This window comes from Thunnus maccoyii, chromosome 23 (assembly GCF_910596095.1).
Source record: "Thunnus maccoyii chromosome 23, fThuMac1.1, whole genome shotgun sequence".
NCBI classification, from domain to species: domain Eukaryota; kingdom Metazoa; phylum Chordata; class Actinopteri; order Scombriformes; family Scombridae; genus Thunnus; species Thunnus maccoyii.
This window is the reverse complement of record NC_056555.1, coordinates 18,866,690-18,884,311: the sequence shown is the minus strand read 5'-3', so window position 1 is coordinate 18,884,311 and position 17,622 is coordinate 18,866,690. Positions and strand designations below refer to the sequence as shown.

The following is a 17,622-nucleotide window of genomic DNA, read 5'->3' as shown; positions in this document are numbered from 1 at the left end:
ACTCAGTTCATAAACAAAGTTGTAAAAATGAGAAAACGTGGTTTTACAGGGACTTACATACAGTAACTGTTACTATACCTTGACAAACAACAGCTGGGAGCAGTCTTGTTGTTACTGTGAGGTTGCCAGGCAACCAGTGTGAACATTAGTTACACTATTTATCTCCGTCTACCACCACAATTTGTTGTTTTCAGATTTCTGTTTGTATATGGATTAAACAAGCATGACACAACGTGTTAATTAGTTCACTTTAGAGATGTTGGAGAGCAAATTTATTAACTTTGGACAGAGCAAAGCTAGCTGTTTCGGTCTTCATGCAGAGCAACAGTAATCACCCCCCAGGTTTAGCTCCATACAAACATGAGTAGTATTGAGCTTCTAACTCTCAGAATGAAATCTTTGCTTTTCAGGTTTGTCAGACACTAACTGATGCTTCCGCTTTACAAACTGTGGCTGTTTGCCTTCACACATTACTGTTTAACTCAACTAATGAGATTATTTCTGTGTCTGGAGCAGCTCTTTCCCTGAGAAGTGTTTATATATTAAAACTCCAATGTGCTAAAAGAAGCTGCTCTTGTGTACTTGTGTACATCAGTTTGTCAGTACTTACTATGCCATGTACTATCTTTACAATTCATGTCAGTGTAGGTAAGTTTACCTTCCACTACAGTATATGAACCCATACTGTCATTAAAAACATACATGCGGCACAAGTTCCCATGTTATATCTGTCTCAGTGCTAAGTTCAGCTTTGCATTGGATGGTGGTGGGATTCCAGTAGGGAAAGGTCTTCATGGAATGATGTAGTGATGATGATGATGATGATTACACACAACATACTGTAAATGTACCACAGACATACACATGTAAACTGTACACACACACAAACATCATACATGACAATCTCCGACACAAGATAAGCACATTATGGAAAGAATGGGACTTCCTAGATTAACTGCTCAGGTTATGCACAACAATTTCTTGACATTACCACGAAAATACACTGTAAACACTGAAATGAGATCCTGTCGTGATTTCAATGGATCACTTTGACATAAATATTATTTCTATAATTGCACACCTACGCGTGTAGCTCATCAGGATCACCTGCAGTGTAATATCTACATACCTCATAAGGCAAACATAAGGCTTGCAATTATCAGAGCTGTCATTTACCTAAACCTAAATATAAGGACACCATAACCATGTTTTGCACTGTAGCGCTGTGAAACGGCACTTGTATTTCGAGTGTTGCAATTCATCCTTGCATGCTGTCCTTCTGATTTCCACCCATCCATCAGCACAGTCTGTGGCAAACACAGCATGTCACACCATCTTTATTCGGAGAGGCACTGATGCTTGACAAGAGATAAGAGCAGGAAGTGGTTCGAAATGTTGATATGCAGTGTGCTGCTTCATCTAATCGTATCTTTCTTGATGCTGTATGACGTTCACAACAAACTCAAGAGGGGCTTTCCTAAAACTAATTAAAAATACCTTTGAAAAAATTCAAACCAAGCAGATAGCACGTCTGGCAGCAAAACTATGCATAAACTATACCCCTCCTCCCTGCCTAAATTTCACTTAACCCCCAACTGTGAAGCTACTGAGCTGTCGCTAAATTAACCTTTTCTTCCTTGTTTTCTCAAAATTGGTGTAAGTGAAAGGAGTGACTTTTTGGAGAACCCTCTTCAATTACAATAATGGAGGAGTTTGGTATTATATGCTAATTTTCCAGCTGCTACCATTTCATTTAAACTGCTTCATTTCTTGCATGCACTGTGAGTAGAGTACATACTGTAGAACTGTGACTAATGATTGAGTATTGTTTAATAAAAAAGTTAATGACTCTTTTTTAGAGCCTTTTTTAGAAACGAGAGTATAACTAACTACAGTAACTACTGCATATACTGTATTTGTGACCCGATTTTAAAGCTTTACTTCTTCAGTAGGGCCAAATGGGCTTTTGGCTGAGTGCCACATACAGGGCAGGGAAATAGTAAAAGTATTGATCTTTTCATGCAATTTGTCCATAAAATAGAATATTGCCAACCTTATTATTTAGTCATTTAGTCCAAAAAAATAGTTAAAAATGATGAATAATGTCCCATCACCATTTCTCATAGTCCAAGGTTACCTTCAAAATCCAAAAGTATTTGATTTATACCAATTTAATTCAGAGAAAAGCCTGTCTTTGATTATTTACCTGGATGTCAACTGATCAAATATTCTATTATTCATTTCCAGACAAATTATAACTACCATTTAAAAATTTAAACACCTGGCAATTGACCATTGCACCTTTTAGAGAGAAAAAAAACTAACTGCGGCCGCGTGTTTGCACATCTGTATGTGTGTTTCAGTTTAACTAAGGACTCAGGCTCTATCGCAGCAGAGGGCTGCTGGTATTAACCCCTCTCTGTTTGTGTGTGTCCAATGAGCAGCACACTGCACCCAGAATGGGTACAGGGTGGTGATTCAGCCCTTGGCAGCTTATCTTGGAGGGCTTTGTCCCAATGCATCACGGCTCTGCTGTCACTCTAAACACACATACATACACACTTCCAATAGTCCTTTTCCTGACCAGTATTTACTGCAGATGCTTTGTGTGTTATTTTTAGATGTGAATTGTATAGGGGATATTCTGAAATAAATAAAAAAAATAACCTGAATGTTTTGAAATTCATCCCTTCTTAATGATGAGTTTAAAATTCACATATTCTGACTGGACACAATACAATAGGCCTGCTCTTGACCTGCGGAAAGAGCAATGAATATGGTAATGATGTTGAAAGTAGGAATGACATTATAATTCTCTTCCTGCTGTGCTGAGAGGGCTCTTTGTGGTTCATTTGCTGTGTATTTGCCTGATGTAGCCGCATCGCCGCTCCCTGAGTGATTTGGATCCTTTACAAAACCTTTCGTCTCATTAGTGTATAAACCCGGTGTCATCAACACTAGGGGCAGCAGCCATTTGCGGTGGTTAACAGACAGAAACAAAGATGAGGCTTTTTGCCATGAGGACCTGACATTAATCTGTAAGTCTTTTCCCACTCAGTCTAATATTCTTGCCTCAGTCTAAATACAAATAAACCAGTGTTTCCCCCTTTTTCATGGCGGGGATGATAAATTTAGCGTCACAGCTTTTAAGTCATCATAAGACCCAAAGTCCTTCGAAACTCAGACAATCAATTAGTTAGGACTTATGGCAGAATTTTAAAGGGTGTATTTTCTCATTTTTTAGACTCACATGTGTTTATGAAGCTTACTTGTGACATTTTTTTACCAAATGTTGTTAAGTTTAACCAAAAGTTACTCAGTTTCCAGAACTCTAAAAGCACATTTACTGAAACAGGCTGTTTAGGGTTCATAAACATAGCAGTAGCATTATTCATGATCCACTACATTGATTGGCTGGTACTAATGATGGTTCTGCCCCTTCCATTGGCGTAGCATATCTAAACATCACATCTAGCACAATAAAATCTGACTCAGACCCTAAATTAGAAAACCAAATATGATTCATTTTTTACCACCCCATCACCAAGCAGAATACTGATAATGGGTGATCTGGCAAAGCACCAGATTTACGACAACATTTTTGAGTATAAAATGCAATGTTGTTCTACAATATCTGCACATGGCAACTATAGCAAATAGCAAAACCTGCACTACACAGTGGATCTAATGATGTGTAATGTAAAATGGGTCACTTGTAGTGACAAACCCATCAACCTAATCTGCAGTTCCTTTCATCAGCAGGGTGTTTTAGCATTTTCAGCACAATGTTTTGGTTGTACAGGCCCTAACAGTTTGCAGCAGCAGCAGGCAGCTGTTTATAGTGAAAAAGCTCTGATAAACCCACTTCACACAACCTGCCCAGCACCAAATAGACAAAATTAGCACCTAGCTAGTGAACATAGTTGAACATTAATTAGTTAAGGAGCCAGAACAGGAGCTGATGGAGACCAAAAAGAGCTACAAGGAGATTGAATATTGAACTTAAACTGGCCAGAAACACATCTCCAAATGAATGCTAATGTTGCAATTGTTTGCTAACAACTTCACCACATCAACTTTATGAGTTGATAATATGTCAGTGTTGTGTTTACAGCTTGTTCCACTGCCCATCTACCAACCCAGCTACTGGTGCTGAGTGTTGGCATTGGAGGGAAAATGGTGCACTGCAGACTCATCCAATATGAACACAACTGCTAGGGATACTGGGCTTTTTTCCCCCATTTGTGACATCACACAGGGGGGCACTTCAAATTGGCTTATTGGAACAATGCAATTTCATCGCATGAAAAGGTAAGAGAGACAATGAAGAATAACAGCTTCATTGTTCAACAGTAATTAAAAATCATTCTCTAACTGCAAAATTTACCCTAACAAGACCATTATTGTTCTCCATAATACTCCCTATTTAAAAGCCACCTATTCAGTGATTATAGAAATTTCACACGGTTCCCAGATCATCTCTTGGCCTTCTACTGTATAAAGGAACACAGACAAGGTGTTCAACCAATCACCTGTGCCAGTTCTCCTTGAGCAGTTATATGGTGTTCACATTGATTGCATGGGCCTGAAATCCTAAGGATTAAGAAAAAAAAAACATTTCCTGAAGACTGCTGTGCCTCTGGACTGTGTCTGTCACTGAGCTGAAAGTGGGTCAGATGAACGGCTGCCTACCTCGGTTTTTAGGTCTGCCTGTTGCGAGCTTCTTTAACTTCAGAGGCAGACAGAGTGGCAGTGAGCTGAGCTTCTCTGAGGTCACCGTCACAAACCGTGAAAACTGTCATCCATTCATTACAGTTTAGCTCCACTGTGGAGCTTATTACCAGTGTAATCAGGAACCTCACAGAGAGACCTGTCCGCCTCTAACTATATGACAGATCAACTCTGTGAAATGTAATATTGTCCATATAATATCCCTTTATATGAAATGACTCAATACTTTGTCATATTGTCTCTAAAAGAAATAAGGTCCTGGTTGACTGAACACTAATGGCATCTGCACCTTTGAATTTTATTACTATCATTATTGACTCTGTAATATGTGTACTGATAAATATTGCACAGTTTGATTGCTACAAATGTTTGATTATTGACCAGTCAACGGGACACAAACTGCATGAAGACATTTTTACACCAATTTTTTGTGTAGATTAGGTGGATGTACCTATGCCAGTGTGTGAGTCTGTGTGTACTCTAGGAGCAGTGAGTGTTACTGTCTAATCTCAGGCTGTCAGTTCTGTTTATAATGGGGAGTTAGCTAGCCCAGTGAGGGACAGCATTGTGCTCACGCACCGCGTCTATTATCTGTCACACAACATCTGGCGCCAGGAAGTTGATGTGTTTCCTCATTCTGTTTTTTAAAACTCAGTCAGTGGAAAAAATAAAGCAGATGGATATCTGCAGGGGCTGTTTTCAATCAAGTAGAAAGAAACAAATTCAGAGAACAACCAAATCCCTATTGTGTATCTTTCACAAGGCTCAGTGGCAAGCGCACAAATTCGACCACCATGATATCCCTGTGAGATTGCTCTTAAGCTTCAGTGACCAAACTGTGTTTACAGCGTTGGTAATGCCACAAAAGGAGAAAGTTGTGCAAAGCCTGAGTTGGGTCATGTTAAATCGCTGTGGGTAACAGTGGAGAGATGATAAGTTGGACCACCTCAAATGCTGGGTGTGACCATACTTACGAAGGAGGACCTTTCGCAACAACGACACACAGTGACAGAGATTCGGAGAACTGATCCTTACCGTATTCTCTGTGAAATTGTAATCCAGGGAGTATTGTAATTTGCCCAGTTTCTGGTCCTCCTTGGGCTCGGCCTCTTTCTCCGTTTCAGTCAGCCCTGTCTCCGCATCCTCCTCATCCTTCAAGGCCTGAAGGAGACACCCACCAAGAGTCAGTGTCGCCTGTTTGTCGCTGGTGCTAGCACCCAGCCAGCCGTTCCCTGCCCAGGTCCTGCCAGTGGACCTACTCCTGTAAAAGCTGCCACTTGTTTTATGGTGTATAAGGGGGAAACGGGGGAAGCAAGCACTAAAACACCATAGCAGTTAACACCAGGACATGCTCTGTGATGCACTAAAGCCCCGGGCCTGGTCCCCTGATGATGCTTTTCTATCAATCTCTGGGTGTTTCTGTCTAAAGGGAGGAAAGATCAAATGATGGCGCCAGAGATGAGAGCAATGGGCAGGCATTAGAGGAAGAAGAGGGGAGGGAAAGGAGGAGCATAGAGAGACATAGAGAGAGTAGACAAAGAAGGAGAGAGAAATGCTTCCGGAAAAGATCACAGTAAGACAATTCCCTTGATGTTATTTCAGGCAGATCAAGTCTCTGGCAAAAACACATATCAACTGGGAAGTGTCTGAAGTGGCAGAGAGTGAGAAGTGAAGTTGCCCTTTTGCTGGCCTAGCACTTAGGTGAGGGTGTGGGTAGCAGGTGGTGGCATTGGTGGGGGGCAGGAGGGGTGGGGCGGAGGAGTTTGTAATAAGAACAACATGCGATTGAAGAGGCAAAGACTAGTTCTCAAGGTCATTCATTCAGCTTCAAAAGTTGCCTTCCAAGATGTCTCTTTCGTTAGGCATGCAGAGCATTCTCTGTTGTACAAACCAGTGCTCTCATGTGATTCCCCATTCCCCAAGTCTGGTTACGCCCTCAGACATACACTCACATTGTCATCATAACCCTAAAGCTTTTATGTTATCCCCTACGCCGATGGTAGCTAGAAGCATCATGCCAGCGATGGGTGGTAAGGTGTTGGTAAAAGGGGTTGTAATGTACATTGGGGCCTGCTCCTAATAGTTTGTCAAGTTGCTTATGTGAAAGCAAAAAGCTGAACAACACTGATTGGTTTTAAAGTTGCAGTTGAGCCACTTGGTCTCTGCCTTTTGCAAGCAAATCCAAATTGAGTGGTTTATAGGTTTTGTTTGACACATTAAAGTGGGAAAAGTGGAGCGGGTAAAATGATTGAGGAAATAAAATCCCCTAATTTATCAAAAGCGTATTTTATGTGATTTTTATAAGGTTAATCCAACTTTTATCCATTTGTGCTCCAAGAAAGGTATGATCTGGTTCACCTGGGTTGACAGATGTGAATGCAAATGCTACTATGCGTCAAAAGTTTCTTTTTTATCACAAGTTTTAAAAGAACATTTACTTGTGGAGCCTCTCAATCATTCTACGTTTGCTTGCCGCCACTCGTTTGAAATGTAAATGAAAGATTCAAAAGGCAAGAGACTTTAGCTTGGCACAAACATCAGTGTGGTTCAACCTTGTCAAGGCGCACCCAGTGTTTCTTTCATACATATATATGTGCATATGCAGGTTGTACACACATATATACAGTAGATATACATGTACTGTATGCATAGTTACATATATTTGGTTCAATGGGAGTAAGTTGTTGTCAAGAGGCTATAAAAAAACGTCAGAGCAGCAGGCTTAAGAAGATCCAACAGCAATTAGGAACCTACCGCCAGTGACCATCCCGAACAGTCATCAGACACAACACAGATAAGGAGGACATAGAAGGAAGAAACACAAATTAAAACAACCACACACAGGAGTTAACACGCCAGAGTCTGGGCACACCAGGAGAAATGACCGCTTGCCTCGGAAGTAGCAGATTCACTGATTTCAGAGATTAGTTATTAGGGTGACCAATAACTGAGGTCTTTTATTTTGATTAATGGCTATTTGAAAATAAAAATTGGATCGTACAAAGGCAGTCAGATTACTGGAAATGAATGGAAAATCTTTTCCTCTAACAAGTGTATGATTTGATCGACCTTGCCAGTTGTTAAAACTTTCCACTGTTCGCTGTTTTATAATAAGTGAGTCATAAAACATTTAGGTGTTAATTTACGCATTCCTCTAAAAGTAAGTAAGTCAAATGAAGTATGAAAACATTGTCACCGGTTTCTGTCGTTGATTCTGATCTGCTTCTAATAGCAGAGGTGTTGCAGCAAATTAAACACACTTTGTACACGATTCCACTGAGGATGGCAGTATAATGATGATCCGCTGGTGCAATTAGAGTGCTAACTCAATTTTAAGTGTCAGTGTTTCATAACTTGCCATTCTGTACAGTTGAAAAGTAGAATTGAATTAAATGCCCTCTCATTTGTTTGTCAGTTGGTGATGTCATTTCTCTGGGTGGATACCACTTCATTACACGGCAAACGTTACTCACACTCTTCAACAAGTGAGCAGGTCCTCATATGACAAAAAAAAAAAAAAAAGAAACACTCACAGGAACAAAAGTAGGAGAAAAGAGATTGAAACACTCTCTCTTCAGTCTGAAGCCATTTAAATTACTTCAATTAACTCTCCTGTAATTAGACTGAATTCTATTTTAATTAAACAGTGAAATATGATCTAATATGTGTACATGAAGGTAATACTGTATGCATCTCTTTGGCACCAATAAATATAAAGTACATACAAAATACATACAGTACAGAAGCAGCCATTGCATAAAATATTGGGAAGTATTTGACAAACATATTTGCAGTGAAATCATTTGTTGATTGTTCATGTGTTGATGGAATTACTGCAAATGTGACCAATCAAATTTGTCATTGTATAACATTAGAAGCACTAAAACATGAGAACACTAAACATTATTGGATATATTTAAGACATACAATTTCTAGCATGACTTCATGGGTGAGGGATTCAGCAAAAATAAAATGTTTTGGCAGTAAGCGCAACATCAAAAAATCTTGTAAGGAGGGTTATTTCTCTGAATTGTAAACAGTAGTTCAAAGTCTTTACCTCGGTTTTGGCTCCATCTTTGACGTCCTTCATGTTGATGGCATTTTTGCCCTTGTCTTTGCCCTTCTTTTTGTTTTTCTTCTTGAATATCCATTTTTTGCAGATGCAGAAGCAGCATGCTAACACCAGGATGATAGCCACAAAGGCAATAGAGACAATGGCCCATGATGGCACTGGGGAAAGAGCAAACAGGAAAGAGTTTTGGAGATTAGACCATTGGAGGCAATAAAACGTGGCTGCATCTTGCAGACAAGAAAGCAACATTTTCGTGTACTACTGGCCAAATTAGGATTTGAACCAAAGTCCCAAAAACTAGGGATTATACCGAGTGACAGGTGAGATAAAAGCAGAAAAATGTGTGTGCCTGCAGAGCTGGCACACCAGATCAGCACCTAAGCCATCAAGAAGTGGCAGACTCCTAACGATCAGTCCTGGCTAGCAGGACAAGACCCAGCTTCAGCCAATTTAGTGGAAGTAAAAGATGTTGGCATTTTCCATTCGCCATTTAAACAAAAGATTCTCAGACAGCTGACACTTTCACAGCAATCATCGGCAACACAGAACATGCTGGGACTGAGAGCGGTGGTAATTTCGCAGGGTGTGCTCGAGAGGCATTAACAGTGGTACGACCATGACAAACCAATGATGCAGTCAAAACAAACAGGTTCACGAGGTTTTGACAAACATTGTTCACATGCTTTCAACTCTCATATTACCTGTAAAATAATATGAAATTAGTCTTTTGTGTTGGGTTTTAAGGCGTAGATTTTAGACAAAACATCTCTCAGAGGAAGAACTTCTCCATTTAGACGCATTTAGAGTTCAGTCAATAGGAGGTTAGAGAACAATCCAGGAAGGGTCAAGGATACGCTTGCCTCCTTAATTTGAAAAATGGAATCACCTGTCAGCGATCCCACAGTCGAATTGTCAATTTACCGGTAATCATGTCCTCGTCTAACAGACAGTTCCCTTTATGTGCCTCAGCTGAGCCATTTTGTTTTTGTATGGAGAGAGCAGAGCCATTAAACATTACTCACGTAGTTCATCATGTGTTATAACCTTTAGGGTATGTTTTCCGAGTCTTAAATATAATGTTTATGGTTTAGATGCCTTTCAAGCATCTAAAAGAAAACCCATGTTCACTATTTTTCAATGTAGACCATATTTTAGGATTTCTGAATGTTTTTTAATCTTCTGAACATTGTGTTGTATGTTTATGCAAAGAACTGTATTAAGAACTGTCCATTATTGTTAGTGCATTTAGGTGGTTTTGGGATGGTGGGAAAGACATAATTATTAAACAACCTCTGATGTGCTTTGGAAAACATCCATGTCAACCATATTTGTGAGTAGTTTAAACATAAAATCTGGGTTTTGTTTGGGGCTGTCACATTTATTTAGAGTGAATTCTGTTTCGTCAAATGTATTTCCTGTAGAAAGGTCTGCGTTATCTTTGTGTCCACCTTAAATTTCACAAATTTCTTCCTCTATTAGAGCTGTAAGCTTTGGCCTATTCTTCATTTCATATTAGTGTAACAAGCAATAACACAACGTATTCAGACTCCAAAAAGAAACATGTAAACAAAACAGTTAAATGGATTTGATACAAGGATTAGTAGATTGAGGAACTAAGCTGCATATAAGATAAATGCATTACCTTCGAGAGAGGATGCAGTCCTCTTAAACATGAAAATACTGTTGTGAGAGCTGATGCAATTAAACTAAAAGAGTGATTATGACAGACTAAATAAACACTTTCCATACTGAATCATAAACTTAATTAAATTTATCAGAGGACATACTTTTTTCTTTTTTACATTTTCTTACTCTACACGTTTAACTAAAGAAATAGCTTACCCTTCAAACTTTTTTATTCAAGAAAATTTCATACCCCATTTGAGTTGACAAATCAGTGTAAATAACACATTTGTGTAAGAAAACTACTTCTTTTAAACCGCAAGAGTCTATACAAAAAAAGGCTGAAGGACAAAATACTCCTTGTGATGGATTATCCATCTCTAACAAGTCTCTGCGTTTATTTTTGTACCATAGAGAAATAAATCAAAATCAGTGGCTACCAAAGTAGAAAATAAATTTAAAAAATGAATGTCATGATTTTTAAATAATGGTTAAAGTGCCAAAACATGCAAAACCACCAGTGTGGTCTGTTAAGCAGCCAGATGTCTGGCTGTAATCACTGAGGTTTAACACTACTAATGAGATTATTTCTGCCTCCTGAGCAGCTCTACCACCCTATAATGTTTGTATGATAAAAACTGATTATAAAAAGCTAAATCTAAAATGCACTATTTAATGTAAGAGACGTATATTGTTGTTTTCTCCTCCAACATAAATCCTCAGTCTACTGTATAGACCTAACTAGGTAAATTAGACAACAGAGTCAACTGTGTCACCTACAGACTATCAGACACTCAGCTCAACAACATAGTGACAGCTCTAACAACCAGCTGACACTTACAGTACCCTCACTATAGTCAACAGCCAGCTAGTGCTCCCTGTTGCATGCACACAGGTATACAACACATACACACAGACACAATGATGGTAGGAGAAGAGGGTTGTTCAAAGCATCGGAGAGACAGCATAAAGTCCAGATGGGCTGAAAATAATGAGAGACCTTGCAACAGACTTCTCCCTTCAGCAGTCATAATCATTGCTCCTACACTCTAGTCAACAGACACCAAACACCTGGCAGCCCACCCCTCATTTTAATAGACAGGAATAACAAACAAATGAGCCAATTTTACGAGCATGTTTTCAGTTTGGCAGAGCTTACGACACTGAAATGTAAAGGGAACACTTAGGCCTGAGGTAATTTGGATATGCCATATATGAAAAAATATAAAATATCATTGATCTTCTCCTTGAGGAAGAACGAAATCCAACACGACATGTACAGTACATGTAATGGTTCATTTTAGCGTTCAATAGTGTTCATAAATCCAACAAACCAATAGATAAAAAATAAGTCAGGTCAGACTCCAGTACTTTGAAGACTTTATCTGAAAAACTTGAGAAAGACCCATCAAAACAGAAAAGTATATTACAGTCTATCACTCTAGGGTTTTGCTCACAAGTATTCAGCTGTGGTTCCTTTGAGGTCCGAGGGGAGGGAGAGAGGGGAAAAAAAATCGATGCTCTGTTGACAAAATCAATAAGCACTCTCCTCCAAGGAAAAACTGTGAGTCAAGCTCTAAAATAACTTTAGGATCTACAGCTTTGGCCTTGCCTCGGAGCTGTGTGGCAATGGAGGTGACACTGGACGGGCCTCGTTTAAAGTGAGCCACCCAAAACCAGCAGCATTCCCTTTAGAAACTTGAAACTATGCAGAGAATAAAGTGTGGGTCAATTATTATTCATCAGGTTTATACTTTGGATACATAGAAAGTGACTGAAGTCCCACTGTAAATGTAAATATTGTTATATTGATGTTTCAGAAAGATTTAGTAGCCAAATGTTGGGTAGTAAAGGACAGTCTCACGCTAATTTTGGCGCTTATGCTCTGATTTTCATAAAGATGTGTGGTGCCACTTTACTGACACCTTTTGTGAAGGTTTTACAAGTTGTACAAGTGATAAATGTTAATCAATTTATCATCATGGGTTTCTTACTTGCTAATAAACCATCAAGTCTAGTCTCATTAAGTAAATAATAATAAGTTGTTAATAAAATGGATTTTGGTCCAGATCTTCTGCAGCTCTTTTTACAGAAGGTCAGGGGTCAAAAGGTCCAACAATTCAAAGGGATTATTCACAACTTGGAGACCCAAATTCTTATTCTTAGATAATCATTAGCTTCCATAAAGTGGTCGCCAGTCTTCCTGGGGTCCACACAACAAGTTTAAAATCACACTGATCAATAAAACAAGAAAAAGCCAAACAAGCCAAGTATAAATATCATAAAATAAGTAAAATACCTACATATTAGACAATACAAACCTATGATAAAAAATAACATCAAGATAGTCAAGATAGAAACAAAAAGAAAGTAAAAATAATAAAGTTCAAAAACTGCAATAACTAAAAGTAACATGTTCAAATGTTCTTATAACTGGTCTATAAAGCTTTAGTAAATGGTTTATTGACCATTGGTTACAACTTCTAAGATATTTATAATCTGTGCCTTAAGTGGTGGGTTTGTCCCGACTCTTTTTCTTTTGGAAAACCCTTTTGACCTGAGCACTTATCTGAGACTTCTACCTCTGAGGGTACTGTGGCACATTTCAGCACTGGAACAGCTACTTTTACCTTGCACATTCAAATACAAACACAAGGTATAGTAAGGAGACAGTCTTTTAATGGAAGTGTCGTAGATGTGACAGGTTCGTATTTCAAGCTGGCAAACCGCAGCGATAAGCAATCACGCCTCTAAAGGAACTGTCGAACTGTGATTTTTTTTCCCCAAATGGAAGCTCTGATTAACAGAAATCAAAATGAATACATGGTAAAATCTCTCTTTCATAACTCCAAATGCTTATGGTACTCTAAAGCAATTTTGGCATTTCATCAATGCTCAAAATGTCTGATGGAACGCCATTTAACTAGTTACAGTGGAAATCAATGCATGAACCAAGACCTTATCTTATTCATCAAGCGCACGTCTTCCAGTGAAAGGCACTTCTGTGTTCCTTAATTAAAGGAACCTGAGTCCCAGAAAGCAATAAAAGCATCCACTAATTAACTACATTGTGTGACTGTCTTTTCTCGAGAGAGAGAGAAATAGAGCGAGAAACTGAAAGAGAGAGCGAGAGGGAGTATTGCCAGCATGCGCACTGCACTTCAACTCCCAGCACTTATCTTTTGTTCCGCTGTGCAACATGGCATGGAAAATGGAGTTTCTCTAATGGGTGGGTTGTGCATGATGAAATCCATGTTTGCTGTTCCTCAAGGCCTCAAATCACTTTTCAGCACTGTCTTCAAAATGGCATGGCATGGAGGAAAACCAGAGCACCCAACAATAAGAGACATTCACAGTGCTTAAACACTGAGTGACATATACATGGGTTCTTTCCCTACAGCTATCTTCCTTTTTTTTTTTTTAGGAGTTTTCAGTTGTTTTGATGTACTGCAGATCTTCATCTTTTGTCTCATGTGGCCAGGAGGAGAGGGGAGTCAAATAGGCAACCCTGCGATTATTGGATGGCCTGCTCTACCTGCTGAGCCACAGCTGCCCCACTGCAGTCCATTTACAATATAAGTGTAGTTCAATTGCTTTTCGACTCTGGGAACTGATTGTTTCAACGCTGGTAAATCCTTAAGTTTTGTGTTAAGGACATTTTCATAAACATGTGAAAAAGTGTAGCTGATAGACAAAACTCTCCGAAGTCAGTCTTGACTTCCATCTGACACTGATATGTAAAATCTCCTGAAGTAAGAAAATAAAGAAAAAAAGAAGAAATTTACAGCTGTTCTTGCACAAGGTTAGGAGGAGTGGTGTTCCTGACTTGTTTAGCCCCGTGAGGAAAATTTCTGATTCGTGATATTATGATCTTGACACTCCAGCCAAAACCAATTTTTATACAGCCTAACCTTGAGACATTGAGATGTGGAGTCTTATAATTTTGTGCATTACAACAATGCTAAAGATTACAAGGTCCCTTCCGCATTTACATGAAGGTATTGGCAGAGCAGTCAGTGAGATGTTTAAGAATATAAATGCTGCTAAACCTGTATGAACATGATTAGATGTTTCTGATCAGCTGGCAGCTGGTGAATAAGCCACAAATGCCAATCAGGAAATGCTGGTGCAACTTTGCTTAACTAATGCAATGCTCTGTTATCTGGTCAGCTAACAGTCTTAACATGTCTTATTTGTGCAATATTCTCAATATTCTCTTTTTGCAACAAATATTCATTAATTTTTGGGACATTTTGTGGATATAGAATATCATTGTGGTAACTGACTGTTTTTTTGTGACTCTCTTCTAGCATTGATAATGAGCTGATCTTGATCAGGAGTCGATGGTTGCAGGAAGTTGTGTTTGTGATGACGTTGGCATGATGTATCTAGTTCAGTGTCTATATGGGTGTCTATTGCTCTTTGTCAGGGTGGCCATTTGCCTGATGAAGACCCAGTGGGGTCAAAATGTTGCTTTTTTCAGTCAGTAATAAAACTTGAGGAGCTACAATCCAGTGTGCAGACACTTATTTTACTTTCTCACCTTACTTCAAGGCTGAAAGACAGATACAATATATATATATATGTTGTATACTAAACAAAGACATTATACTCATATTCCTATGTGCTATTTCAGAGTCTAAGTTTAATAATGCCTTGCAGAATGTGGGTGTAAACCAACACAAGTCGGATGAGACAATTTTCACAGGGAAATTCCTTCTTAAAATCGGGTGACACTGAGCCATATCTCCGTCTACCAATTTCACAATCAAAAAAACCCCCAACTCTTTCATATTCATATCAAGCTCATTTTGCTTCCTAAAGCACAGGATATTTTGGTGGTTCCCAGCACACCAGTGGAAATAATAATTCCACTGAATAACACCATCATACTGTGGAGTTTTGAATGACAGGGACAAATTTAGCCAATGGAACAGGAAATATAATCTGCTGCAAAACCGCAGCCCAGCTGATTTTGGCTCTGATGCACCACAGCGCCGGGTTTGGGTTTCTAGAGAAGAGCTTATCAGATATAATTTTTGAGCCGTGAAAGGAGGTCAAAGAGTAGCAACCTCAGCATAAAGCGAAAGGTCACATTTCACTGGCTGACATTTTGAGTCCTTGAGTCATTGCATAGATATACAGTAAGTAAAGTATAAAATACGTGTATATCTGTGAGTCATTCTTCTGTGCCAGTGAATGAGATCATTATGATCTCATGAGAGAAGAAATGACTATATGCAGTATAAGATCATCCAGTGCACAAGTTACTGTAAAATGGCCCATACACTGCACACTTTTTCATTAAATTACATGTTTTAGTCAAAATGTTCAGATTAGAACTTAAAAAAGTAATTATGGTTTATTACAACTTATTGTTATGGCAGTTTATTTTCCTAGTTTTAGCCATTATTCCTATTTGTAAAACCCACCATACTTACTGTTGTGCCAATATACAGTTTTCTTGTACAAAGAAAAATTGCTATCAATATTTCACATGTGCTTAGTTTTGGTCTAATGCCCAAATAAACTGGTTTAGAAAATCTGGATAAACTGTTGACTTGTTTATGACCAGTCTGATCATTTGACTGCTTGTTTTTCTAGTCAGACTTGCTGTAACAATGTTGCCATGTTCCTAGAGTTCAGCAATTACTTTGGTGAGTGCAATGCCATCATAAGTGATAGAAATGAAGTATAAATTTAACATCTAACAGGAAATACCCTGCAATAGTTATATTGATGCAACTAACTTGAGAAAACAAGCAATTTAAGGGTATCACAGTCCAATCTATTAAGTTACTTAGTGTGTACTTAGTGTTTTGGATGCAGGGAATGAATTTCATCCCTGTTTTATATACAAACTTAATTTTGTGATTGGGTCTGAAAATGTGGAAAAATATCTTTTCTTTAGCATTTAATGTTGTGCTGTATGTCTTACTTAATGTGTAGGGATGTAGTAGCAAACTAAATGATGAGTGAACTACAACCTCGAGCAGATAATATAATTAGCATCAGTTTTTGCCATTTAAATTGATAAATACTTCAAATTTACACCCTAAAGGGTATGCTTGCCCTAAAAGATGTCTCTGTTGTTGTTCTGCTGCATTCATACTACTCTACATCTCTGGTAAAACATGGCACTTTACATTAGAGAGAAAGGTTTTATGAACTGGATAGAGTCTGCTGGATGCATTTAAAAGGGTGGTGTTTGTGTATGTGCATGTATCATTGTATCTGGGTTATATCCACTTCCAGCAGGCCACACTAATCTTATGTGACAGGACCCTGTTGGTCAATTAACCTTGACATTATATCTTGTTATGCGTACGAGAGCAACACTCTCTGTCCGCGCCCTTTCCCCGCTGTGGCTTGTTTAAACAAACAATATGACTGCAGCAGGGAGCGTCTTCCAACTATGTGCAACAATGACTCACCATACTGTAACCATCTGATCTGATGATAATTAAAACTGTATCTAGAGATCCTGTGTGTGAGATCTATTTAATCAAAGGTGTTATGCCTTTCATACAGTACAATATTTGATTTCAAATGGGCTGGTCCTCTGTCTTCTTTGCGATTCGGTGGAATTAAGTATTTCTATTATGTTTGCTCCATTATTTTGAATATTATCAGAACATGTGCATTGACCACATACAGTAATACAGTTGTAATCTATGGGCTGACGTGACGTTACATTAACAGTACATGAGGTGGATTTACAACAATAGATGTGACATGACATGAGATAAAAAAGTGGTGATTGCCATTTTGAGGCACAAAGAAAGGTAGAGATATGGTGCATAAAGGGGAGTCGACAACTCTATTGATTCACCCTTTGTAAAGGCGTATTCAAACCAAGTATGTACTGTATGTGTGGAATGAGTCATTTAAACCCAGGAGTGTTTGGTGGTGTGCAGTGTTCCACCATTGGTGCAGTTTATTTGACCATTTAAACTTGGGCTGCATCAAATACAAGCACCAACTCCTGAGAGTGCTCTGTTGCTCCCCAGAAGACTGATGCATTAAGAGCAAAAAGGAGAACTAACATCCCGAACCAACTACAGGAAATGACCACAAAATGAAACACATTATGCATATAGAGAACCTAAATCCTACTCCGCTACTCCATGAGCTTTCTATTCTCAATATATTTTGCCTCAGGAGGAAGGTTTTTAGCCACGCTAATGGCAATATCG

The 17,622-nt window shown here is 38.7% G+C and overlaps 1 protein-coding gene across 14 annotated transcripts in view; it reads right to left on the bottom strand.

The window, feature by feature from the left end:
• Window positions 1-17,622, bottom strand: part of syt1a (synaptotagmin Ia) — a 204,509-nt gene that overhangs the window by 26,868 nt on the left and 160,019 nt on the right. For all 14 annotated transcript variants that reach the window (XM_042403757.1, XM_042403755.1, XM_042403764.1 and 11 more), the window contains 2 exons: window positions 8,789-8,961; window positions 5,767-5,892 (listed from right to left, as the gene is read on the bottom strand). In XM_042403757.1, coding sequence (XP_042259691.1) covers window positions 5,767-5,892; window positions 8,789-8,961 — 299 coding nt within the window. The remainder of the gene's footprint in view (window positions 1-5,766; window positions 5,893-8,788; window positions 8,962-17,622) is intronic.